The following is a 24,813-nucleotide window of genomic DNA, read 5'->3' as shown; positions in this document are numbered from 1 at the left end:
CAGGTAATAACCTGAAAGAGAGAAAAATGACATTCTCTTTGTGACAACACAAACCAGGTCTGTGTTTTGTAGTACAGACTGTACTGTCAGTGCAGAGCAGTGATGATCCAGGAGCAGGAGGTTTCCTTTGGAACAGCATTTGGTCCTGGGTGTAGTATTTCCCCAGGAGTGAACTGGCTTTATCCAGCAGTGCAGGGAGGAATTTCAATGGGAAGCAGTGCGTGCTGAGCATACCTGTGAGGTGCTGGAGAGTAATAATATGTCATTGGAAAATGAGAATTCCAGTGCAAAGCTGTAAGTAGCAATGTGGTCAATGGAAGGAAAAATTTAGTTTCATGGCTGGAGAGCAGCTACAGTCTGTCCAAGTGTGATCAGACTGTGAAAAGCTGAGGGTTTGGTGCTTTGGAATGCACTGGGTATATGGGTTTAATTGCTGGAGCCTTGATCAGACTTTATCTTTGTGTGTCCAAAGCCGTGGTCGTGGCAAAAATGTGTTTCCCAGTATTCCAGTTTGAAGAAGCAGAATATTCCTTCTCTGTGTGAAAATGTCTTTAAGAAATCCTTGCATGAAAGAGCATGACCTGCATTTCTAGGTGAGCTTAAATAAAATCTTCAGTCCTGAAGTCTTTGTTGTTCCTTGCTGATTCTTTGTGTCCTCCTTTCCCCCCTGCAGGAAGAAAACCTGGGAAACCTGATCCATGAAACAGAGTCTTTCTTTAAAACAAGAGACAAGGAATACCAAGAAACAATAGGGCAGATAGAGGTAAGGAAGGGGATCATGACAATAGAAATTGTTCCTAATGGATGCAGACATGCCCGGTGTTCTGCTCTGGTGTATCCCAGAGGGAAAGAGGAATGTCTATATATCTAAGAATGCAAAGGCATTTCCCTCTGACATCCCCTGGGGATTTTCTTTATACCATTATTGCTCCATACTTTAGCACTGAGCATAAATCTGAGGCTGGTAGAGACAGAACCTTCAGAACAAAGGAAATAAAACACACTGTTATTCTTTTTCCCCTCTTTGTCTTGTATATCCACCCTCAACCTGGAAAATGTTTCACAGGTTGCAAGCTGTAGCTTCTCAAAATCCTTGCCCTGCCTACAATATACTTTCATTAATTACTGCATGTTGACAAACAAGATGCCAAGCAGCAGAAAAAAACTGTAGGGCTGTTTAAAAACCACTGTGGAGCCCTGATTGCACTTCACGAGCTGAGGAATACATTGGCAATAAGGAACAGTGAAATTAAATGTATATTATGGGTTTGTTTTGGCCTGGCTCTGGGAGCTGTAGCATCCCCACCAGTATGGAAAATAGACTGAAACTGGGAAGAGCTGCCACTCAACTTCAGGCTGATTATTTTCCCTTCCTTTTGCAGCTGGAATTAGCCACAGCCAAGAGTGACATGAATCGCCACCTTCATGAATATATGGAAATGTGCAGCATGAAAAGGGGCCTGGATGTCCAAATGGAAACCTGTCGGAGGCTCATCAAAGGCTCAGCTGACAGGTAACAAGGCATTACCCCTCTGCCTGGGGGGCTCCAGGAATTTATTTCCCTCTGGGTTCCTGCCAAGTTTAAAGGCAACAGTATCATTTTGTCTCTTTGTCCTTTGGATAATCTTGTTTTGTTCAGGGTCGAGTATCAGCTTTAAAGGGAGCCTGTAAGAGTATGTAGGGTCCTACACATTGTGCTACCTTCAAGGATTTGGCACCTATTGGTAAGAACAGGGATCTCTAACTTTTAGTCTTAACATCTTAGGTTTAGAACTCTTAAAAGCCCAAATTAAATCTTGACTGTGGACTTACATGAAGAACTCGGGTTTTAATCTTCTCATGTGTTAAGAACCTTAGACTATGAGGGATTTTTCTTATCTCTTGCTCATGCCCAGTAGAATAAGATGATAAACTTTCAATTTTTAAGACTGCACATATTAGGGATGATGAGAGTCTCTGTTAAGAGACTTACTTTCCATTTCTCCATCAGTAACCCTATGGCAGCCTTTATGTTTGTTTGTATAGGAGATAAGTGGGGTGGCAACTTAATTTTACTGTTGGTATTTACTGTAAACCAAATATTTAATGTTAAAAAGTGCTTTTTTAAATAGTTTTGGGAAGTGAAAGTGACTATTTTCTTTAAACATTCTCTTTTTTCCTTCTGTCATGGGTATTTAATTTTTTTGTCTGAACCTTTCTGTGCATTTTTCTGCAGGAATTCTCCATCTCCCAGCTCTGTAGCCAGCAGTGACTCAGGAAACACAGATGAAATTCAGGATGATTTGGACAGAGAAACGGATGTGGAGCCCATGGTCAGCTGATACAAAGTTGGAGCATTTTGGTGAAGGCGAAGATGGAAGAAAAGATTCAAACCCAACACATTGATGGAGGAAAGATGAAAGACTTGCAAGCCCTTGCAAGTCTCTAAGGACTCATTCCTACACGCATCCCCACCCCACCCAAGGATTGGTGCTGTAAATTTCTATTGTTCTACAAACCATAAATGCAGAGTCCTGTAAGAGAACACGGGGTTTTAATTGTGCCTTTGCCCCAAGCTGAGCCACTTTGAGCTCCAGTGGAATATTATTAGCAGGTGTTTTTATAAAATACATTGTTTAAAAAATACAAAGCTGGAAGCAGCAGAGAATGGTGCTGCAAAGGCTCTGGGTACTTCAACAAGCTGCTGGTTTTATTGAGCTGCTGCACTGATGGGCAAAAGGAACACTGGCAAAAAGAGCAGCAAACCCAAGACAATTCTGGTGCAATCACCAATGTCTGGCACAAAAAAAGAATTGCCTCCAAATTGAACTAACATTTAAAAATAACAGCAGGTTTAGGGACAGCTCTTAGCAGTAAGCAGCTCTACAAGATTAAAAGGGGTTTCTTCGTTCCATCTTTGGGGGTGAAGGAACCTTTGAGACGTGTCCAGGCTTTCTGCTGGACTCCAGGACCTGGAGAAACAGGTCTCAGCTCGGTGGCAAAGCAGATGGACAAAGGAGGTGTCAGTGGGGGGGACTATCACTGATAAACTACTATGCAAAAACAAAAAATGCTCGCCTTATTTATATGGAATGTTTGGTCCCTGCTGGGCTACAGTTATCTCTTGGGAAAAGGAAAGCTAAACCCACATTTGCACACTTAGTTGTCTGTAGAGCTTCTTTCGAGGTGGAATGTCATATTACAATGCCTTTGTTTCCAATGGTTGGATCAGGAGGGGAATCAGCCCTTCGGTTCCGTGTTGGTTTGTGTCTTTTTTCAGGGGTTTTTTTGGTGTTTGCAAATCTTCTGTTGCTGACAGGGAGATAAGTCCATTTTATGCTGCTTTCATGATGTTTAGAGTTGAAGCACTGGGATAAACTGATATACATGGAGGCTGGAGACATGAGACTGGGAGAGTTGCAGACCACTGTTCTTCAGGGAAGCTGAACATTGGGAAACACTGTAATCCTTTTTAGAGCATAGTAAACTGAATCCTAGGCTGCTGCTGCCCTGGAATTAGGGAGGAACAGCCATGTGCTTTCTCTGTGAGAAAGTGGGAAGACCTTGGCTTTGTCTCTGTATTTTTACCCAGGAGAAGCAGCATCGAAAGTCGGATCCCTTGGTGGTGGTGGAGGAAACTCTGGCATCATTAATCTGTTCATGGTTATAATGGGAATTGTAGCACCTCAGCCAGGTAAAAACAGGGTATAAACCTCAGCCAATAATTTTTTCTTTGTTTTTAGACCAAGACTGAAAGAGTAGTTCATACTGCCTAAAGCTAACTCTGGATTTAACTAGCGGTTGTAAGACTTGGAGTAAACACCAAATGTATTTGCTTTTCCTGCCAGGAAGCTTAGAAACTGCTGTGTAGGAGCAGTGCTAGGACTGGACAGGGAAAATCTTGATTTAAGCACCCTCTCAGTGTTGTGGAAAGGTAAACTGGCCAATCTTTGTAGCTTCCTAAGTATCATTTCCAAGCCTCTCTGGTGTATTGATCTGGGATCAGTGGAGTTGCATAGTAAGCAAATAGCCAGTATAGATCAATGTTGTTTAATTCCATTAAGAGCACAAGTGTCTTGGAAAATGGCTCATTCCTGGGCAGCAATTGCTCTGTCTTGTGTGGCCATGGAGAGGGGCAGCACCTCAGAGGGTTTCTGTTGCACTGGAACTGTGGATACAGGAATGTTTTCTCCTTTGAGTTTCCTGTGTTGCTGCCTGGAGTTCGTCGCCCTCAGATCCATCTCCTGCTTGGAATGGTGGTGCCTTTAGGCCATGCGGATCTAAATGGGCTCTCTGTGTTTTTCAGAGTGGGGAGGAGGACTGGGATGATCCATCTGGATCCACAATGTGGAGGGTACCATCCTCAGCTGACGGCTTCTGCCCGTGAAAGTAGATCCAAGGATGTTCTTGTGGTGTCCTTACTGATGGAAATACTCAGTGCAATTACTCACAGAGTAGTTAGCAACTCCTTGGGTCCTGTGGTGTGGGGGAGGGGCTTTCCAAAGTCTGTAAATGTAGATAACTTTTCTCTGTAAGAGAAACCTTTTTTCCAAAGTGCTCATTCCAGTTATTCCTTAGGTGGCCAAAGTGGTAAATGTCATGTTCATAGGGCTGAAAGGTGGAGGGTGGGTGGGAGGCTGCAGAGGGAGTATTTTTTGAGGGGGCTGGGACTGCATGTTGTAAATCAGTAATTTTAAGGTTTTCAAGCCTGTTTGAACTTCAGCTGCTACTGAGGAGTTTGTCCTGAGGCCGAGGAAGCTCTGCCAAAGCTGGATGTCTGTGATGCTTTAGTGACTGTGGGGGAGGCTTTGCTCAGCTGTCCTTGCACAGTGAACCCTGGAGGCTGCCTTTGGCTCCCCTCAATTAGGGAAATTAGGGAATGCTCCTTGGCACTGGAAAATCCAGCACTTGTAAGGGCCATCGGGATTCGCTGCTGGTTTGGGGTGAGGTTGTTATTTTTCTTTAAAACTCAGAGTCCTCACAGGGAAGGCTGGGTGTTCCCAAAACTAGGAGCTGGTGTGTTGAGGGTGGGGAAAATGGGCATATCCTCAGTTGGACAGTGAGGAAGCAGGAATTCAGGTGTAAACTCCAGTTACCCACAGGCACAGTGCCGAGGAGCACCTGTAGTAGGGTCGGTGTAGGGGGTGTGGGGCTGTAGTAGAGGGTTTAGGAATCATGTGGATGATGGTGATATGTAGGACAGTAGATTCCCATGGTTGGTGGTGTCTGTTTCTTGTATCCATATATAATCCATTTTTAAAGAAGAAAAGGTGTTTTCATACTTGGGATTGGGGGTTTATTTTCATTTAGGCTGGATCAACCACTTGGGAGTTACAGGGGTTGATCCTTGATAGTTTTCCTGGGAGGTCATTGGTTTAGTGTCCAGCTGGTCCTGCTCTGTGTGTGTATCACCACTCTAAAAACCAGATCAAAAGCTTGCCAGAAAAAAAACAATTAATTGTGAAAATGCTGGAAATGATTTGGATGACCTCTTTCTTTTTCCTTTGTAAAGCTGTAAATACTTTATTTTTGTTTTCTATTCTTAATACGGTGTCATATTGACACTTTTTTAGACTTACAATCAGAAAATCCTCCTCATTGTTTCTCATTTTTTAAAAGGGGATTTCAAGGAAGCAAATTTTTTTGCTCATTAGCAGTGTAATAATAGATCAAATTCCTAAAATGGGTTTGTACAAAAATGTTTTCAGTAAACACATGGCAGTTTGTGGATGCATGTTGTTCAAAAATGTCCAAAGAATAATGTGGTACAAATGTTTTAATGTGGCACAAACATTTTTTTCAAAGACTTAGTGATGCTCATATTAGTTCACACAATGAAAAAAACAAAATTACTTAAAAAAAGATATGTGTTGGGAAGGAATGTAATGAAACTCATCTAAGCTAAATGTGTAATCTATTTATAAAAACACAGTACATATTCTATTTTTATTAGAGGTTTTTAAAGTGCAAACAGAATTCTGTTAGCAAATGCAATTATTCCCTTGTGAAGTCTCTTCTACTCTGATGGGACTCCCAAATTCCCAAGCATGGAAACAGTGGGAACTGTGGAGCACTCACCTGTCGCTTCCTTGGGGAGAAAACAGCAGTTTAACAGCCTTTCTGCCACTGCAGAATTATTGCTTTTCCCTGTGATTTTATTCCCTTCCCCTGATTGTGAGGATCCTGCTGGAAAGGGTCAAGGCCTCCATTTGCGCCCCTAAATCCCAGGACAAAAGTCAGCCCCAGCCTGGGTTTGTGTTCTGCCAGGCTGGAAAACAAATTATATTTAACTTCTTGTATAAATTGGGATTAACTCAATGAAACAAAATGACAGATCTGAATTGTGCCTGAATATGGATCTAAAGCTGCTTCTAAAATGAGATTATATTAATTTTTATTTCCATAATCATTCCTGCCAGCAAAAACACGAGTTGGCTCCTGGATCTAGGCCTGACTGGGGAAAAGCCACGGCAGTTGGTGGGTGCTCACAGAGCCACGTCCTGGTGTTTCCCTTGGCTCTGGGAAAACAGGGAAGGATGTTTGTGTTGGAAGAACCGCAGCACTGGGAAGGCTCTGTTTCATGTTTGAGAGTGCTTCATTTTAGAGCTGAATGTTTAAGTAGTGATTTATCCCAAATTAAGACATCTTAGTGCTTCCATGGTGTAGGAACACCCCGATGAGGATTTTCCACTTTTTTGCTTTAGGATTTCAGGATTTTTATTCTTTTGCACTGGTCCAGGATTGGTTGCAGGGGAACACACAGGTTTTTAAATGCTTTGCCTTTAGTGTTGTTGCCCAAATGTTTGATTTTAAGCTGTTAGTGGAATGTAACTTGTGTCAGTTGGAGTTTTAAGTGAGAAACAAAGTTGTCCAGTGAGGCAACAAGTGTTGTCCTGGTGTTAATAACGTTGGGATTAGAGGTGAGCTGGAAGCACTGCCTGCCACATTCCTCATGGGAATGAAGTCCCAGCCCCTCTCCCCTGGAGGGGGAACACTGAGGGCTTGAACAAGCCTTTGGCAGAGTAGTGAAGAAACACTTGATTCTTTCTTTTTGTCTGTTTTTGTGTGTAGTTCAGTGTCTTCAGACCCTTCTGCATTTGCAGGAGCTTTTCAGAGCTTCTCTTTTGAAGAAGCAACAAACTGTGTTTAAGAAATGGGTACTTGATTGTAGAAATCACAATTCCCTCCTGATTTGAGGCACTCCAACAGTGAAGCACTTCTGAAAGCGGTGCTTTTGGGTCTGGCCACCTCCATTTTTGTGGTAAATAATGATAATGCTTAAAAAAACCCCTGGGGTGGCTTCAAACCTGTGTCATTCCTGTGGCAGAACACCCAGGACCACATTGCCACAAACCCAGTGGGGCTGCCCAGGCTGTTGACCCCCAAAATCCTAAATTTCTGTTTTATCAGAAAGGGTTGAGAATGATTAAATCCTGGTCACTAAACACACTTTTTGTGGTTTCACCAAAAGACACACAATTCAGTCCTTAAAACACCTTACTGTGAGTAAAGTGTATATAGCTACGTTCTGCCAAAAATGATTATTTATTATTTATCGTGCTGGAGTGGAGGGTATTGATGACTCTTCCCTCGTGCTGTGTCACTTCTTGTCAGTTCCTCTTAGGTCACGTATGAATTTCTTTTATACCCATGACAACAGACTACTGATCCGTGTGGAAATGCCCCTGGATACCGTCCACTTGTAAATATTGTGCTTTATATTCTGTATATTAGCTAATTTTAAAGAAAAAAGACTGGACTGGTGATGCTATTTGAGCTGTGGCAGGGGAAGGCCAAAGGATGAACCAGCTCCCACTCTCTGGAGTCGGGATGTGGTTGGAAGGCTGTGCTGGGGAGACCAAATGGTACAAGACAAACCTGCTGCTGATGGATTTTGGACCATTAAATGCTTCAAAAATCGAATCCTTGTCATCAGGAGCCCGAAAACACCCACAGGGAGAGCCAGGACCGTTCGCCCTCCTCTGAGTTCAGCAGATTTGCTCCGTTTTTCCTATTTTAGTGCCAAAACCAACCCCACGAGCCCTCCCAGGTCTGCTGGCCGGCTCTCCACACTCTGCTCCAGGACCCCATCCCGTCTCCATCCCTCCGTCCTGGTTCATCTCTCAGTGCCAGACCCCCACGGGCTTCTCTGTGCGAAGGCAGGGTGGGAACTTGTCGATGAAACGGGTCCCAGTTGTTTTCTGGTGACGAGGAAAACACAAAAAACTATAAAATAAACACCAAACTCCTGGTTAATGGCTCTGTGTGTTAATTCTTGGGGTGGGAAACATCCTGAAAGTGAAAGTATTTGGGTCTGAGGAGAAAGGGATCATCCTCGCTCCCTAAAACCCCCCAGCCCAGGTGATTTGGGGTCTTAAAATAGCCCAAACTCCCCTCAAAATTAGGTCCTTTCAGCTTAAAACATGCCTCTCATTGGAAATAAAAATACCCTCTGCACACCTCAACCTCCTTCAGGTCCCGTGCCCAACCCAGGCCCCCATTTTGGGTTAAAATTCCCCTTGAGTTAAAATCCCCCCCCCCCCCCCCCCTTTTAGGTAATTTTCATTCCCAAAGGGGCTTTAAGTTGCTTTTCTCTCTCTCCCCACTCCCGGAGCCGGGGCACAGCCTCTCCTTCGCCTCGAGGTGCTTTTCGTTGTTGTTTTTTTCATTATTCCTCTTTTTTTAATCGTTTTTGGCTCCTTCCCACGCCCCGCCCCCTCCCGCGTGCTGCCGCGCCACCGCCCCCCGGGCCGGGCGCAACCACCGCCGCGCGGGGGGGAACACGCGGGGGGACACCCCGTTCCCGCCCCGCTCGGGGGGGCACCACCGGCAGCCCCACGCACGGCCAGGGCGGGTGTGGGGCCTCTCTGCCAGAACCCCTTTACCCGCCCCTCTTTGAATTTATTGTGTAACGAATGGTTTTGTCCCCGCCCCGCCGCCCCCGCGGTGGTTGGTGGCGGCCGGCGGGCAGCGCGGCGGGGCCGGGATGTGGCGGGGGCTGCGGGCGCTGCGGGGCCGCGGGTGAGTGCGGGGTCGACCCTGCCTTCCACCTCCCGCTCCCACCCTCCGATCCCCTGCCCGGGAAAAGCCCCGGTCCCCGCAGCCCTCTCGAGCCCCTTATGGCCGTGTCCCCGCGAGTGGCGGGGTGGGAGCCCCGCGGGGTGCGGGCTCGGAGTCCGCTCGGGCTGCTCTGCCGGCCCTTCCATCCCCCCTCTGGGCGGGAATCATCCCGCTGCCAACCGCAGGCGCTTCCAACCATTGTTTCCCCTTGTTTTCCATCTGTTTCCCCCTGTTTTCCCCTTCGCCCCGCCTTGTTTTCCCCCTTTTCCCCTTTTTCACCTGTTTTCCTCAGTTTACCTCTTCTTTTTCGTTTTCCCCCGCTTTCACTCGCTTTTCCCTTGTTTTCCCTCTTTCCCTCCCGTTTTCCCCTTTTCCCTCCTTGTTTCTCCCCTTTTCCCCTTGGTTTTCCCCTTTTCCCCCTTGTTTTTCCCTTTTCCCCCTTTGGTTTCCCCCTTTTCCTCGTTTTCTCTTTTCCCCCTTGTTTCCCCCGCTTTCCCTAGTTTGCCCCCTTCTCCCCTTGTTTTCCTCCTCTTTTCCCTTCACACTCTGCCCCTTTTTCCCCTTTTCCCTCTTTTTGTGGACATTATCGCTGAGCTGGGCAACTTAACGCCCGGTGGGGTTGGGAAGCTGCCAAGGTCCAGCTCTGCTTGGGGCGGGGTCAGAGATGCCAGGCCGGCTTTTGCCCCCTGGACTTTGCCGGGAGCTGGCGGAGCGTTGGGATGTTGGAGCAAGCCAGATCGATTGGGAGCTCACCCTGCACCTCGTGCCTTAGAAATGCCTTTTCCAGCAGTTTTTCCATAGTGAGGAGAAGGGATGTGTGGCCGGGGGCGATGTCCAGGCTCAGTTCCCGGCTCTGGCATCATCATCCCACGGGTGCAGTGGGGCACAGGCAGGATACCACGGGACTGGTGTGGCCGGGGAGACTGGGATGAAGGTGTTACTGGGCTGTTGGGAAGCAGGGATCTGGAGGGATTCCTGCTCCTCCTGCAGGCGGAGATGTCAGCACCACTCGGCCATCCAGGTGACCAACGAGCCGATCCTCGAGTTTAAACCTGGGAGCCCCGAGAGAGCAGTGCTCCAAAAGGTACCACTGCTGGATTTTGGGGGGCTGGAAGGGCCTGGGTTGTGCTGCTCCAGGCTCTTCCTGGGGGGGGAAGCCCCATCCTGCCTGGTTCCTGCTCATTCCCTTTGGAGACAGTTGTGACTCTTGTCTCCAGCCCATGGACGCCCCACACCCAGGGGACCAAAGGAAGCCTGTTCCCAGGTTCCCTTTGCTCATGGGGTGATGAGGAGGATGGACGGAGAGGGAGGGCAGCTGGATGCTGCTCCCACCACTGTGCTCTCCTGCCTTTGCTCAGGCCCTCGCTGACCTGAAGGGCAAGACCGAGGAGATCCCGTGTGTGATCGGGGGGGAGGAGGTTTGGACACCGACCGTGCGGTACCAGCTCTCGGTGAGTCTGGGGGAGAGCAGAGCAGGGGGTGCTCTGGAAGGAGGAGCTGTTGGACTGGTACCTATGGAGGCTTTTCTTCTCTTTTCAGCCCTTTAACCATACGCACAAGGTGGCCAAGTTCTGCTACGCCGGCAAGGTGAGCACATCTCGCTGTCCTCCCTTCTCTAGGGGGAACAGCAGTATTTTGCCTGTGTGAGATACAAACCACTGTTCATTTGTGAGCTGGGAGGCTCCAGAGGCAGCTGTTGGTTTTCCAAGTCCCAGGGATCTAGAACAAGTCCATACCAGGAGCTCCAGATTTGGGATTGTGATGGGGCAGTGGCTGCTGGGGTTTGTGCCTGGGGGTGAGTGACCCCTCGCTTTCTCTTCTGCCCTGGTGGTGGGTTCCTCCTCATTACCTTTCCCCTTTTTTCTGCAGGAGCTCATTAACAAAGCCATTAATGCTGCCTTGGCAGTGAGGAAGGAATGGGACCTGAAACCTGTCCAGGACCGAGCCCAGATCTTCCTGAAGGCAGCTGACATTCTGAGTGGCCCCAGGCGAGCAGAAGTGCTGGCCAAAACTATGATTGGGCAGGTATGGGGGATACAGGAGGGACCTGGTGGATAGCTGGGGCGAAGAGGAGAGAATCTGGGGAGCTGGGAATCAGGGAAGTAGGGTAGGGAGAGCTGCAAAGGTATTTTTTGGCCGTGGGAATGGCTGAAGGTGTGAGGGAATACAGAGTGATCCTTGCTCTGCTGAGAAAGGAGGAAGGTGAAGCTGGGAGCCAGGCACCCTGGGAACAGGATCAGCTTGTGAGGGCTTGTAGGGGCCACATCTCTGGGAGCTGAGCACAGCTCCTGTGTGAGAGGCATCCCACAGAGCTCACCTGGCCGTGCTGTGATGCACTGCTGCTGCATCCCCCTCCCCCCTCCGTGCCTTCATTGTCTGGGACCTCTCCTGGCAGGGCAAGACCGTGATCCAGGCGGAGATCGATGCCGCTGCGGAGCTCATCGACTTCTTCCGCTTCAACGCCAAGTATGCGCTGGAGCTGGAGCAGAGCCAGCCCCTGAGCGTGGACGTGAGCACCAACAGCATGGTGTACCGGGGGCTGGAGGTGAGGGAGGGCTCCCACCTGCTGCACTTCCCCTTTTTGTCCCAAACTGGGGTGTGGTGGCTCCCACTGGTTCCTTTCCTCCCCCGCAGGGTTTCGTGGCTGCCGTGTCTCCCTTCAACTTCACAGCCATCGGGGGCAACCTGGCAGGAGCTCCAGCACTGATGGTGAGTGTGGGGGGTGTCTGGGGAGAGCCAGAGAGGGAGAGGATGGTCTGGAGAAAGGCTGCTCTCAGACTGTGGTTTGGCTGCTCCGGGATCTGCAAGAAGTGAATTTAAGCCTCCCCGTGTCAGTAGGACACATGTGGGGTCCTGCTCTGAATTCCCTTTGAATTCAATCAGCAATTAGACTCAGGCATCTTTAATTATGATGTCATCCCAGTGGCCACATTTTCATTGGACAGGTGTGATGGCGTTTCCAGGAACTGCCCAAACATGCTCTCCCGGGGTTTTAATTTTTAAGCAAAGTGTGTTTTCACTCCCAGCCTGGATTTTGGATCCAGAGAAGGGAAGAAATACGAAGAGAGGGTTTGTTTTCTTGCCTGATGCTTGTCCTGTGAATGGGCCTTTGGGGTGCTGTCAGGACAGGAAAGTGTAACCACTTTGTATCTGCCCAGATTCCTCTTGGATGCTGCTTTTCGGGTATGATGGGATGAAGGTAGAAGAGGGTAGGTCGTGGCCCTGGCATTTAACTCTGAACTGGGAGACAGGAGATCCCCATGGACATGAAAGATGGTCCGAAAAGTCAAAGTATTGGTAAAAATAATCTCTATATGTGTCCCACCACCTGGAGCTCAGGAATACCTGCATTTGCAGGGTGGATTTTGGGGAGAGACTGGTGAATTTGGGCTGGGATTCAGTAACTTATTATTGCACTGAAAAAACCCCCAAACCACAAATTATCCTAAGCTCTTTATTAATTAGGCTCAGATTTCCTGCTGGCCCCAAAGACAGGCCCTCCAGCAACAGTTGGAGGTGGAAGAGACTGGAGAACACCAAGCTTTTAATTTGCAAATGTCACATTTAAACCCATATTTGAGGTGAAGCATTTGAACCTGTTGCTTTTGTAGGGGAGAAATGGGGAGAACAAGGAAGAGGGTGAAGTTAACACAGAGCTGGGAAGTTTTCTGGAGGAGGGAGGTCATTTCTCCCATCCCAGGATTCCGTGGAGGTCTTTGGCATTGGGAAATTTGGTGATAAGCTCATCCCAGAGTGGATGAGCTGTGCTGGGATGGGGTGAGCCTGTGCTGGCAGGTCTGAATGAAGGTCTGCATCCTGCAGTGCCTCCAGCACTCTCTCCTCGAGTGTGACAATGAATTCCCATGGGGATGCAGCAGGTGATGGAATCCCCCTGCTCTCCCTGGGGCAGGAGCAGAAGGGAGCAGGGCACCAGCAGGTGACTTGAAAAGCTCAGTGGCAGGTGGTACCTGGAATTAAATTTAGGAGAAAATGGTACTTAATAGGGAGATGTTAATTAGAGCCCCAGTGTTTCAGCCACCACAGTGCTCTTCCCAGGGGTTTAAACGTATCTCTTGCTTCAATAGCTGGAGAGATCAATGCAGGTACTGCCATTGCAGCGTCGGGAACGGGATTTCCTCGGGATCAGAGCAGTCACTGCTCCACTCTGGAATCCAGGCTGCTGGGATTGTCTCCAGTCATGGCCTGGGGTAGATTTCCCAGTTGCCTGGAGAGTTTTACTGAGTGTGATTTAGTTTTCTCACTGTTTGGAGTGGAAGAATTAGAGGGGCCCAGGAAGGAGCTGTGCCTGCACGACCAGTCCCTGGCAGGAGCCTGGTCAAGACAAGGTCTAAAAATCCCCCTCATGCCCCCCTGGGGCTGTGGCCCCATGCAGGGGGGCTCAGCAATGTGACAGGGACACAGGGCACTCCCTGGGCCCCCCGTGCCCATGCCTGGAGCTGCAGGGAGGACGCTGGTGCCGAGCCAAAGGGGTGGGGTGTTCCCACCGGTGTTTTCCAGCCCGCTGTGCTGTTTCCTTGTGCACATTCAATCCTGGCCTGAGGTCTCGTTTCACTGCTCTGCCTGGCACAAACACCTGCTGGGTCGGGCCCAAACCTGGTGGCAGCACTGGTGACATCATAGCACATTTCTTGGCAGCGTCGTCCCTTTTCCTGAGACATAAACCAGGTCTGTGTTTCCAGCCCCTCTTAGGGAAGGCAAAACTCATCCCTGGGCAGGGAGGGTGTGGAAGGCTGGCACAGCAAGCCGGTGGCATGAAGGGGAGTTTTGTGCCTTCAGCTGACCAGGGTGGTCACAGTCCTTTCCAAAATCAGTGATGTGGTAGAGGTGGTTGTGAGTGACCCAAAGGTGCCCTCGCTCTGTCTCACTCAGGCGTGTTTCATGGAATTGAAGCATTTCTCATGGCTGTTGTTATCCTGTCCCCAGGGAAACGTGGTGCTGTGGAAGCCCAGTGACACTGCCCTGCTCTCCAGCTACGCTGTGTACAAGATCCTCCTGGAGGCCGGGCTGCCCCCCAACGTGGTGCAGTTTGTGCCGGCGGATGGGCCCGAGTTTGGGGACACTGTCACCAGCTCCGAGCACTTCTGTGGGCTCAACTTCACTGGGAGTGTGCCGTAGGTTGGGAAGGGGGGTGGCAGGGGGAGAGGGGTTGGGTGCTCCTTTGGCAGTCCTTTGATCTCACAGAACAGGTTTGAGTAGGGCAGACACAGATAACTCTCCATTATTATATGCTAGAATTAATATAGGGTTTCAAACAGGTGAAAAAAGTGTCTAAACCGGGTTTTCTTGTCACTCAAGGCACAGGAATAGCCAGACTTGATGCTGTGACTTGGCTCAACAAATGGTGCTGCTCGGGGTGGATTTGCAGCCCTGGGCTCTGGCCAAGTGCCATGGGGTGTCAGTGATGCTGAGCTGGTGATGCTGAGGGCCCTGGCAGTCTCCACGGGCTGTTAAATCCAGGGATCCCGCTCCCCCAGCAAGGACATGCTCAGATGAGCATGGGGCTGGAAAGGTGGGAAGCTCATAGATTAGTATTAGTGGCTGTGCTTCCTGATGGGAGGTCATTTGCATTTTTATTGTTTTCCAGCCAAGAGGTTTGTCACAGTAAGGACCAAAAGGAAGGGGGGGAAGGGGAGGAAAAGAAACTTCTGCCAGATGCTTTTCCCTGTGACACTGCAACAGTTTATTTTTAAAACTATGGAGTTGTTGTGTAGAGCCTTTGCTTTGATATTTGCAGTTTCATTCCCAACATCTCCTCTTCCTCTTGCAGGGCATCCCTTCTTTTGCGGGCGGCCCTTCATCAGGGGCTTTTCCGAGTGCCATCCCTGTGTGCAAAGGCAAAAGTGCACTAACCAGCTCCTCCTTCCTCTTCCAGGACTTTCAAGCGGCTCTGGAAGCAGGTGTCCCAAAACCTGGATCGCTACCGCAATTTCCCACGCCTGGCTGGAGGTAACTGCCAGTTCTTCCACCGTTTTAGAGGAGACCATGCAGGGATGGGGGGGTCCAGTTTCTCCTCTACTTGGGGAGAAACTAAAGTGAGGGTCAGGATTCCTCTCCTTGGGAGCAGAGGACACAGTAAATTTCCGGATATTTAGAGGAGTTATGGCACCAACAAAGGATGGGCTTTAATAGTGTGGAGCTGGCACTTGGGTGGGGGGTGGTGGTGCTCTGGGGCTGCACAGCCTCCGTGCAAAGTTTGGGAACTTGGGTTGGTGCTTTTCCAATAGTTTTCTAAGCCTGTTCCAGCTCCATGAGCTCTGGGCTGTGCTCTGGGGATCGTGGTGGCACTCCCTGTTCCCTGAGGAACCGTGGACCAGGCAGGGTGAGCACAAGAGTCCTGGTGCTTCTTGGAGCTGTCACACCCCTGACAACTCCTCCCTCTCCCGTTTTGCTCCCTTCTCGGTGCCCAGAGTGCGGCGGGAAGAACTTCCACGTGGTGCACAGCTCGGCCGACGTGGGCAGTGTGGTGAACGGGACCCTGCGCTCGGCCTTCGAGTACGGCGGCCAGAAGTGCTCGGCCTGCTCCCGCCTCTACGCCCCCGACTCGCTGTGGCCCCAGATCAAAGAGAAGCTGCTGGAGGAGCACGGGAAGATCAAAGTGGGAGATGTGAGCGGAGCTGCCGGGAAGCTGAAGAGCTTTGCGGCTCAGCGGGTGGTTGATGGGATTAGAGACTGCGGTAACTGGCTACTAATTCCTATTGAACCGGCTTTTTATCCGCTGCTTCTCCCCACCACAGCCTCTCCGTGCCCCCCTTCAGCTTTTTTTTTAGTGATTAGAAATTAACTTGTAGCCAGAGTCTGCAGGAAGGATTGTGGAAGTGGTGAGTCCTGCAGACTAATTGAAAAGGGGAGCTTGAGCAGAGGTGTGTTTGGAGCAGAGGAAAGTGTTATTTGGGGAATTTCAGCTCCTTCTCATTTCAGAGTTAACTTTTTGGCATGGTGTGTATTTGCATCACCTCCTTTCTGCCTTCCCACAGCCTGCCCAGGACTTTGGGACGTTCTTCTCTGCCGTGATCGATGACAAAGTGAGTTCACTTCTCCTGGTGCAAGAAAGTAACACCACCAGGCTCTCAGAAGTGTGAGGTTACAAGGTTTTTACTTACTGCAAAATAGGAACATTGGTAGTTAGAGCTGATTATCAGCTGTGTTGCGTGTCTTAGTCACTGCTCCTCTTGTAAAGTGGGTTATTTCGCTCAGAAATTCTGTTGGGTGTGAGGTTCAGAGCACTCAGGACTGTATTTCCATCTCCCACTCCTCCTAAGCTGGAAGAGCACTAAGAGCAGCATATCCCTGAAAGGATTTACCCAAACATCTTTTTAGACCCCCAAACCCACCCCCTTTTTTATTCTTCCCTTTTCCCAAGTCCTTTGCACGGATCAAGAAGTGGCTGGAGCACGCTAAGAACTCCTCCAACCTCACCATCCTGGCCGGGGGCGGCTGCGATGACAGCGTGGGCTACTTTGTGGAGCCGTGCATCGTGGAGACTAAAGACCCCCAGGATCCCATCATGAAAGAGGTGAGAGCACCTTTGGGGAGGGGGCAGGAGAGGGGCCGTTGGTCCCCATCCCAAAATCCCTGAGATGTGTGATGAGCTGCCCAGGGCTCTGTGGGAAGTTGCTTCAGGGACATTCCTCTTCATCACAGTTTAACTCAGGGGGTGGTGGAGCACCCACTGCTTGTTTTGGGCAGCTGTCCCCATTGAGGGTGTTTGTGTTGGGCTGCACGGGAGATTTTCGGGGGCTGTCCCCACTGAGGGTGTTTGTGTTGGGCTGCACAGGAGATTTTCGGGCCGATCCTGACGGTGTTCGTGTACCCCGAGCAGCGCTACCGGGAGGTGCTGGAGCTCATCGATACCACGACGCCTTACGGCCTCACGGGGGCGCTCTTCGCCCAGGAGAAGTGAGTGCCAAATTCCCAAAATCCCTCTGCCTGTTCCCTGCTGGGGTAAGCCACGGATCTTCCCTCTCTCCAAAGGAGGACAGCAAGCATTTCCCATGATGCTTGTGCTGCTCTTAGCCCTCCTTCCGTCAAGGAGGGAAGGGGGCAGCTTTAAAGTGGTTTTTCATCCCAAAATGATTTTTTTCAGTAAGAAACTATCCCAAAGGAACATTTGGAGCATATGGGAGGGTGCACCCACAGCTCCCCTCAAGCCAGAGGAGGGCTAAGAGCAGTGTTACCTCAAAGAGAGACCATCCATAAGTTATCATAAAATCATGGAATGCTTTGGGTTGGAAGGGACCTTAAAGCCCAGCCCATCCCACCCCCTGCCATGGACAGGGACACCTTCCACTAGCCCAGGTTGCTCCAAGCCCCATCCAACCCGGCCTTGGACACTTCCAGGGATGGGGCAGCCACAGCTTCTCTGGGCAGTGAGAGATAATTAATTACCTTCATTTTATCGCCATAAAACTTAGAAGGAGAAACAAACTAAGGAACAGGGATAATTTCAGTGAGCTCCAAGTAGCCAGGAGCTGTTTCAGTGTGTGTTAGACAACATGCAGCCCTGGAAACGTGCACAAAGAAACACAAAGATGCCTTTTGCCCAGTTTTAATGGCTCCAGGGGAGCAGAGGCCCCCCCAGAGGCATTTGCTGTCGCTGTGGCAGCCTTGTCTGTCCCTCCCCAGGAGGATCATTGAGGAGTCCCGGAGCCTCCTGCGCAACGCCGCCGGAAACTTCTACATCAACGACAAGTCCACGGGTGCCGTGGTGGCCCAGCAGCCCTTCGGAGGCTCCCGAATCTCAGGTGAGACCCAAAGTCCTGCCTGGAGATTTCCTGCACGGCCCTGCTGAGCTGCCTGTCCCGGTGCCTAAAATCAGCTCTAAAAGAAACCCCCTGAGACTCCATCTGGGGGTTTTAGAAGGCAGGTTTGATCATTACGACCCCGGATGCACTAGAATCTGATTTCTTCCAAAGCGTGGGTGCAGAGTTACAAAAGCCTCTTGCTTTCATTTAGTTCCCTAATTAACAATTCAAAGCATTACCTGATACTGTTACACCCCCTTCCAAAACCGCCTCTCCCTTAGTACTACCCTTGACACACCTCCCGAATTTGAGGTGAAGGTCCCAAAGATACCTTGTCTTCATCTTCCTCATCTTCTTTCTTGGTCTTTGGCACAGTATCTTGCCTTCTGGAGCAGTTTCCAAGCCTCTGAATAGCTTTGGTCGTATCAGGTGTTATGTCTCTTTCTCAGTACATTTGTACAGATAGAAAACTCTTCACCTCATTAAAATCCCTCGTTTGTTAAAATTCTGAACAAAGAACGTTAACCAGCATTTCAGGAATCTTGTACAAAGGTACTTAGCAAGCTAAAAGTACTAAAGAGCTATCCTTAAATCTTATAGACTACACATTTTAAGGCTTCAGTCCCTCCAGGCATGTCCTTCCTCGTGCTCGTGGTCAGCAGTGCTTTGTTCCCTCCCCAAACAGGCACCAATGACAAACCTGGGGGTCCCCACTACATCCTGCGCTGGACGTCCCCCCAGGCCATCAAGGAGACCCACGTGCCCCTGCGGGACTGGCGTTACTCCTACATGCAGTGATGCCCTGGGGCCCCCAGCCCTGCCCTGGCACTGCTGGGCCCCAACCACAGCTGCAGCCTCACAGAGCACTTAAATTACTGAGCTCTAACCTGACCAGCTTAGGTTTTCTTTCTAAAGAACAGAAATGATCTGTTATTAGGTTGTGGACTCAAAAGGCCTTATGCTTTCCTTAGTTGTGTGGGATGTGGCTTCGTGGTGAACGTGACAGTGTTGGGTTGATGATCTTAAAGGTCTTTTCCAACCTAAGTGATTGTATGTGAGCATGCTTAGTTAATTAATTAAGGGGTGGTTGCAGAGGCAAACCTGGACTCCAGTTCTCTTTTCCTGCCATTTTTTCCGTCCCCAGCAGTCCAGCACAATTCCTTCTCAACTGGGCTGAGAGGGAATTAGAGCACAAGACGAGCATTAAGAGGTTGGCCCTTTCCCTGTCACTGGTACAAAGCAATGTCCCTCACTTTGTCCCCAAGGCCTCCTTTACCCCCTCCAGCAGGAATCCCTGGATGTTGAGGTCTGCCTGTACCAGCCTTCCCAGGTGGTGTGGGAAGCCAGGCTTGTTTTAAACTCCAGATCAGTGTGGTGGGAGCCCTGAGTCATGTTTTCTCCCCATTCCTGAGCAAGAGCAAAGCCTCCCATCCCTCAAAATATTTGGGAAGCAGGAAGAGAGCTTGGCAGCAGGCAGGTTGTGCCAGGAGAGGGCAGCTGTGGTGCTGCTTGGAAAAAAGTTTAAGTGCCTTATTCCATCCCTCCAAAGCCCTCAGTGGGCACTGCCTGCATGAGACCTGTCAGGTGAGCTCAGGGTGGGCTCAGACATGGGGCAGAGGAGCAGCAACACTCTCCTTGGTCCCCTTGTTTTATTACTGGCTGTCAAGGCCTGGGAACACTGTCTCCAGTATCCCCATAAGTTGTTGGTTGCTCCCACTGCTCTGATCCTTGTGTGTGCACTGGAAGGAAAGATCTTCAGAGATGTTTCAGTCATGGGAATGTTCCTGCACAAGCTGCTCAGGTGGATGTACTGTCCCCACCACCCCTAGGAGGAATTTAAGTAGGAGCAGGAGATGCTGGGACAGCAACAAGAGGTCCAGGACCCCACTCCCATCCCGGGGAGCTGCTCTCTGACACAGCCCCATCTCTGAGGCTCTGCCAGCTGCTGAGTTCAGGAGTTAAATCAGAAATTTAATTAGTTCTGACCTTTGTGGCCTCCAGTTGCTCCATCAGCCAGGACTCAGCAGTGGGACCTGCAACATAAACAGGAAAAGGGATCTGAGACACGAGGCCTTGAGTCCTCCCAGGATCAGTTCTAATTTACAGATGTGTTTGTTTCTAACACCTACAATTAATAACTGCTCAATTAGCAGGATTTGCAGATAGAGTGGATAACCCTGTTAAGGCTGTTGTAATAAGCATTAGGTATTGATATCAGTCCGTGCCTGGGCTGGGGCTCAGGGTACAGGTCAGGGAGGAGTGGCAGTAATTCCTGTGGATCCTGGTTCAGCTAGAAAAATGTGCAATAAAAGAAATTACAAGCCTCTTTATGTTGTTTCGTGAATTATTTCTTCAGATTGTTGCCAAATAAAGAGTGAAACCAAATGGGCACTTGGGACCTTTAAATAAAACCAACCCACTATTGTATTTTCTGCTAAAACCAAGACATTCTAAGACTTGTGTGGGGAGAAAGAGGCAGAAACAATAAGTAAGTGCTTCATTCAGAATCCCAGAATGGTTTGGGTTGGAAGGGACCTTAAAGCCCATCCCAGCCCCTGCCATGGGCAGGGACACCTTCCACCAGCCCAGGTTGCTCCAAGCCCTGTCCAACCTGGCCTTGGACACTTTCAGGGATGGGGCAGCCACAGCTTCTTTGGGCACCCTGTGCCAGGGCCTGCCCACCCTCACAAGGAAGAATTTCTTCCTAATATCCCATCTAACCCTGCCCTCTTTCATTTTAAAGCCATTCCCCCTTGTCCTCATCCATGACACTCCAAAGCATTCTGGTGTTGCTGACTGGGAGGACACACAGGAGCCCAGCTCACAAAAATGCCCCAGTTCCACAGCAGGGAGGATAACCCCCCCAATCTCACACCAGTGGGGAAAGGACTGGACGCACTCTGACTGCAAGGATGGGCTCCAAACCCCTGGAGATCATCCGGGTGGGACCACAGCAACGTCCTGTCCAGCCAAGTCTCCTCCTGGCCCCCAGCTTAGGATAAGCCCCCTCTTCAAATCTCCTCCAAATGGTATTCCCAAACGTTCCCAGCCTGTCCCAATCTCTCATTTAAATCCCATTAAGGGCTCTCACCCCCTTTGCAGGCAGCCAGAAGATCCAGGGAGCCACAGCCCTGGAGCTGAGCGTCCGTCCCAGCCACTGCTTCGGCTCATGCCTTTTATGCCTCGAGGCCGGAGTGTCAAGTGGATTTTTGAGCCTTGACTCTGAATTTCATGGCTTTTGTGACTCTAAATCAGTCTCCTAATGCTATTTAAACGTTGGCTTTTTGAAGCTGATAAACACTTCGGTGGGTGTTTGGGATAGACGGGGCCTTCCAGAGCAGACCCCCAGTCACGTTCCTGCTCCAGCATCCCTGTTTGGATGCCCATGGAGCTCTCTGTCCTCTGCCAGGATGGGGAAAGGGGCCTGGGGAGGACACAGGGGCTCTGCATGATCCCAATAAAGACAGGCAACAGGTTTGGAGCACTCTGGTAGGGCTTCAGTCCCATTCCCGTGTGCAGCCTGGCTCTCAGCAGTCCCCGGCGCATCCCAAAGCTCTGGGCTGTCCATCCTCGGAGCCGGGAGCCGGCTGGGAGGCTGAGCCAGGTTCTCACTAGGAAGTGGCAGATTTTCCCCTCTGATAACACGCAGCTCCATCTGCTTCCCGTTAGTGGCCCCGGCCGGGGCTAATTGGCAGATCAAACCCTCCCATGTCCCGCGTTAGGAGCGGCCGGAGCGGCCCCGACGCCTCTTGGATGGAGCCCAGACACCTTCCCCGCCACCCTGGACTGTGCAGGGGTGCTAATGGGAACCACCCGGAGCAGCCCAGGGGAGGAACAGGCTGTGAGAGGCTCGGAGCCCCTGGCAAGAGGAAAAGTGGGAATCCGAGTCAGCGCGGAGCTGTAAATCCCTGGGGAGTGAAGGGGGAGAGGCAGAGGGTGGGCAGATGCCCTGCCCAGGGAAACCTGCAGCACCTAAGTGTGACCATGTCCCCCACCCCCGGGGCTTTGCAGGGACTCCAACGTGTCCCAGGACATAGAGAGGCTCTGGAAAAATGTATTTGGTGCCCTATTTCCACTGGCTGCATCCTGCTGGGATTTAGAGCAGCAGCCCCCTTGCTGTTTTAGCACTGAGCAAGGATGCTTCTGCTTCCTGGGCAATTTAAACATTAAAAGAAAAATTAAAATGTAAAAATTAAAATTAAATTTAAATGTGAAAATGTTTTAAATTGCCCAGATTTTCCATAAAAGAAAACAACCACCATAGTCCAGTTGTGCCTTAACGCTACTCAAGCAGCACTCACCAATTTGGCTTTGTTTTAAGGAGGAAAGGTTTAACCCACTAAAGGGAACACCTGCAATTCCCCACCCTGCGAATGGCTCCAATTCAGGCCAGGTCATGGGCTGGAAAGCTCAAGGATGAAGGGATCACCTCAAGCACGGCACAGAACACAACAACTGAACCTCAGAGGGGGGGTCTTGATTGTGTTTGGCTTCGGGGTCAAGGGAGAGCCCTTACCCCGCCCTGAGGGGACAATAAATGAGCTCTAAATCCCGGCAGGATGCAGCCAGTGGGAATGTGTCACCAAATGTACTTTTCCAGAGCCTCTCTGTGTTCTGGGACATGTTGGGACCGCTGTAAAGCCCCGAGGGTGGGGGACACGGTCACGCTGGGGTGGTGCTTCCCAACAGGCATGCCTGGAAGTGCCTGGAGCTCAGGTCTCCTTCCTGCTTTGCCAGCTCCCACCACCACTTCATGGAATCCTGGGATATCCTGAGCTGGAAGGGACCCACAAGGATCATCCAGTCCAACCCCTGGCCCTGCACAGATACCCCAACGATCCCTCCCTGTCCCTGAGAGCATTGTCCAAACACTCCTTGAACTCTGTCAGGCTTCCCAACTGCAGCACCTTTTCCTGCCCACACTCCAGGAAACCACATGAGCCAGACTTACCAACAGATCCCCACGGATCCTACAGATCCCTGCCAAAAACATCCCCCTTTCCCTCCCTTGGCTGGTCTGTGGTCTTGGGGCAGCAAGAGCTTGGCATCACACTCCCCCTCCAGGGATTTTTGGGAACAGCCCATGTTTTCCTATTTTTCCATTCCCTGAAAAACAGGATGATGAGGAGAAAAGAGCCACAGGGTGATAGGAAGAGAGAAGAAAACATGACGCAGGAGAGATCCAGAAACCCTGAGCATTCTGAGAAGAGGGTTTTTCCAGGGAAACAGAAACTCCTTGGCCTGTTTTTTTTTCTCTTCGTGCCTTATACTATTTCCCCTTTTGCCATTTTTGCCCGAGGCTTCTCCTCGCTGGTGTCTTCGTGCTTTGTGGCTTTGGGAGAGCAGAGAGGTCCCCGGGGGCTGCGGGAGGAGGTGTTTGCAGTACAGGAATTTAGCAGCAGATGGTGGTCTTTCTTTATCCCGTTCTCGGCACACCGGGAAAAGCAGCGGCCCCCCCGCTCCCACCGGGCTGGCTCAGCCAGGGGGGCTCGGGTGGGAGCTGAGGGACCCCAGGACCGGGAGGCTGTGGGGCTGAGCTGAGGAACAAGGAGTGGGTTTAAGCCAGAGGGGAGGAAGGGAAGAGCCTCAGGGTTCAGCTCTGGAGCCGGATTTTCCCACAGTGCGGATGGGAGAGAGCGAGGAAAGAAACACCGGCGGCAGGAAAGGGGAGAGGGTTTGAGTGAGTCGGCCCTGCTCCACAAACAAACTGGGGTTTAAGGGCCAGAGCAAGTGCCTGCAGTCCCCATCCGCTCCAAAATGCTGCAAAATTACAGAGAGGCTTCTAATATTTAACATTTTTGTTAAAGCCCCAGGTCCTGGAGTCATGAGAATGCAGCGGGATGTCAACTTCCAGCTAAGTTAAATAAAGAGGGGATTCACAGCCCTCAGGCTGACACAGCAAAGCTGGAAGAACACATGACCTTACCTCAGGACCAGGAAAAAGTCCTGGAAAATAAAGAGATCGGGAGGCAGAAAGGCCCCCAAACATCCCCCCTCCTTTGCATGACTACAGTGCTCACTAAGCAATTAAAAATTGTGGGATGCATCCCTGTGGAGAGAGCTCCCTCCTTCCCAAGGCATCTGAGGACACCTGGATCCCTTCCTCCAGGTTTGGGCTCCTCTTCCCAGACCCTCAGAGCACAGGTCGGGCTCAGGGGGCACCAGTGGGAGCTCTGCAGCTTTGGCAGGGGGGTGAGGATCATTCCTATCCCAGCATTTCCCACTTTACCCCAGGGAGGGCTTGTCTGGAAGCCTGAATTCTTTCGGAGCCAGGCTGCTTGAGAAGAGGAACAGGTGAAGGCAGAGTCTGGCTCTGTGGCTCTCCAGGGAACCCCCCGAGATAAATCACTCTGTGCTGTCTGACGGCCCCGGGGTTGGCTCGGGAGGCGAGGAAGGACGTTCCTGGCAGCAGCAGGAGCCGCGGCAGAGTTGGCCCGGGATGGCCTCGGGATTAAGAGGGAACTTTTGCATCTGCCGAGCTGCTCCAGCGCAGCCTTTCCCCTTCCAGCTGCGGCTCTGCCGCCTCCAGGCCCCTCCCCCGGCCAGATCGGCCCCCGAGGGATGGGGGGACACTGCAGGGAGGTGAGGCACAGAACCACCCCAGCTCAATCCCCATTCCGTGGGACAAGACCCGGTGGGAGGGAAGGTGTGAGTGTTCCCGTGTGAACCAGCCTCTCCAAGGGCTGGACCCTGCCAGGGTGGGCAGGGAGAGCTCCAGCCCTTTTTCCTCAGGTGCAGGCATCGTTCTGCAAGCAGCAATATCCCCCAATACCCACGGCATCATCATCCTCACCTGCCTACAGGCCTAAAGCAAAGCACAGAGCTCATCCCCACAGTCCCAGGGACAGGGGGTTTTCCCTTGAACCACCATTTCATCACACCAGGGGCCGCCTGCACCCGCAGTCCCCCTCCGGAGGGGGGGGGGGGGGATTATCCCCTAAATCCTGCTCCTGTCCCTAAATCTAACCATCCAAGGATCAGCACCAGCCCAGAGATCCACCCTCACCACATC

At 50.8% G+C, this 24,813-nt stretch overlaps 2 protein-coding genes across 2 annotated transcripts in view; both read left to right on the top strand.

Moving 5' to 3' along the window:
* IFFO2 (intermediate filament family orphan 2) overlaps nucleotides 1–8,235 on the top strand; it is a 44,215-nt gene extending 35,980 nt beyond the window's left edge. The window contains exons 7-9 of the mRNA XM_064678882.1: nucleotides 674–763; nucleotides 1,383–1,513; nucleotides 2,216–8,235. Of these exons, the coding sequence (XP_064534952.1) occupies nucleotides 674–763; nucleotides 1,383–1,513; nucleotides 2,216–2,321 (327 nt within the window). The 3' untranslated portion in view covers nucleotides 2,322–8,235. The remainder of the gene's footprint in view (nucleotides 1–673; nucleotides 764–1,382; nucleotides 1,514–2,215) is intronic.
* Nucleotides 8,236–8,897: 662 nt separating this feature from the next.
* Nucleotides 8,898–20,127, top strand: ALDH4A1 (aldehyde dehydrogenase 4 family member A1). The gene is made up of 15 exons (XM_064678881.1): nucleotides 8,898–9,000; nucleotides 10,030–10,123; nucleotides 10,398–10,490; nucleotides 10,579–10,626; nucleotides 10,909–11,064; nucleotides 11,435–11,584; nucleotides 11,674–11,748; nucleotides 13,984–14,171; nucleotides 14,933–15,006; nucleotides 15,468–15,664; nucleotides 16,035–16,082; nucleotides 16,421–16,573; nucleotides 16,835–16,956; nucleotides 17,683–17,801; nucleotides 18,487–20,127. Exons 1-15 carry the CDS (start codon nucleotides 8,966–8,968, stop codon nucleotides 18,597–18,599), a joined length of 1,665 nt encoding a protein of 554 aa, XP_064534951.1. The 5' UTR covers nucleotides 8,898–8,965; the 3' UTR covers nucleotides 18,600–20,127.
* Nucleotides 20,128–24,813: the final 4,686 nt, after the last annotated feature.

Source organism: Pseudopipra pipra, chromosome 22, assembly GCF_036250125.1.
Source record: "Pseudopipra pipra isolate bDixPip1 chromosome 22, bDixPip1.hap1, whole genome shotgun sequence".
Classification (NCBI taxonomy): domain Eukaryota; kingdom Metazoa; phylum Chordata; class Aves; order Passeriformes; family Pipridae; genus Pseudopipra; species Pseudopipra pipra.
Note: the sequence above shows the minus strand (reverse complement) of the source record. Positions and strands in the feature narration are given on the sequence as shown.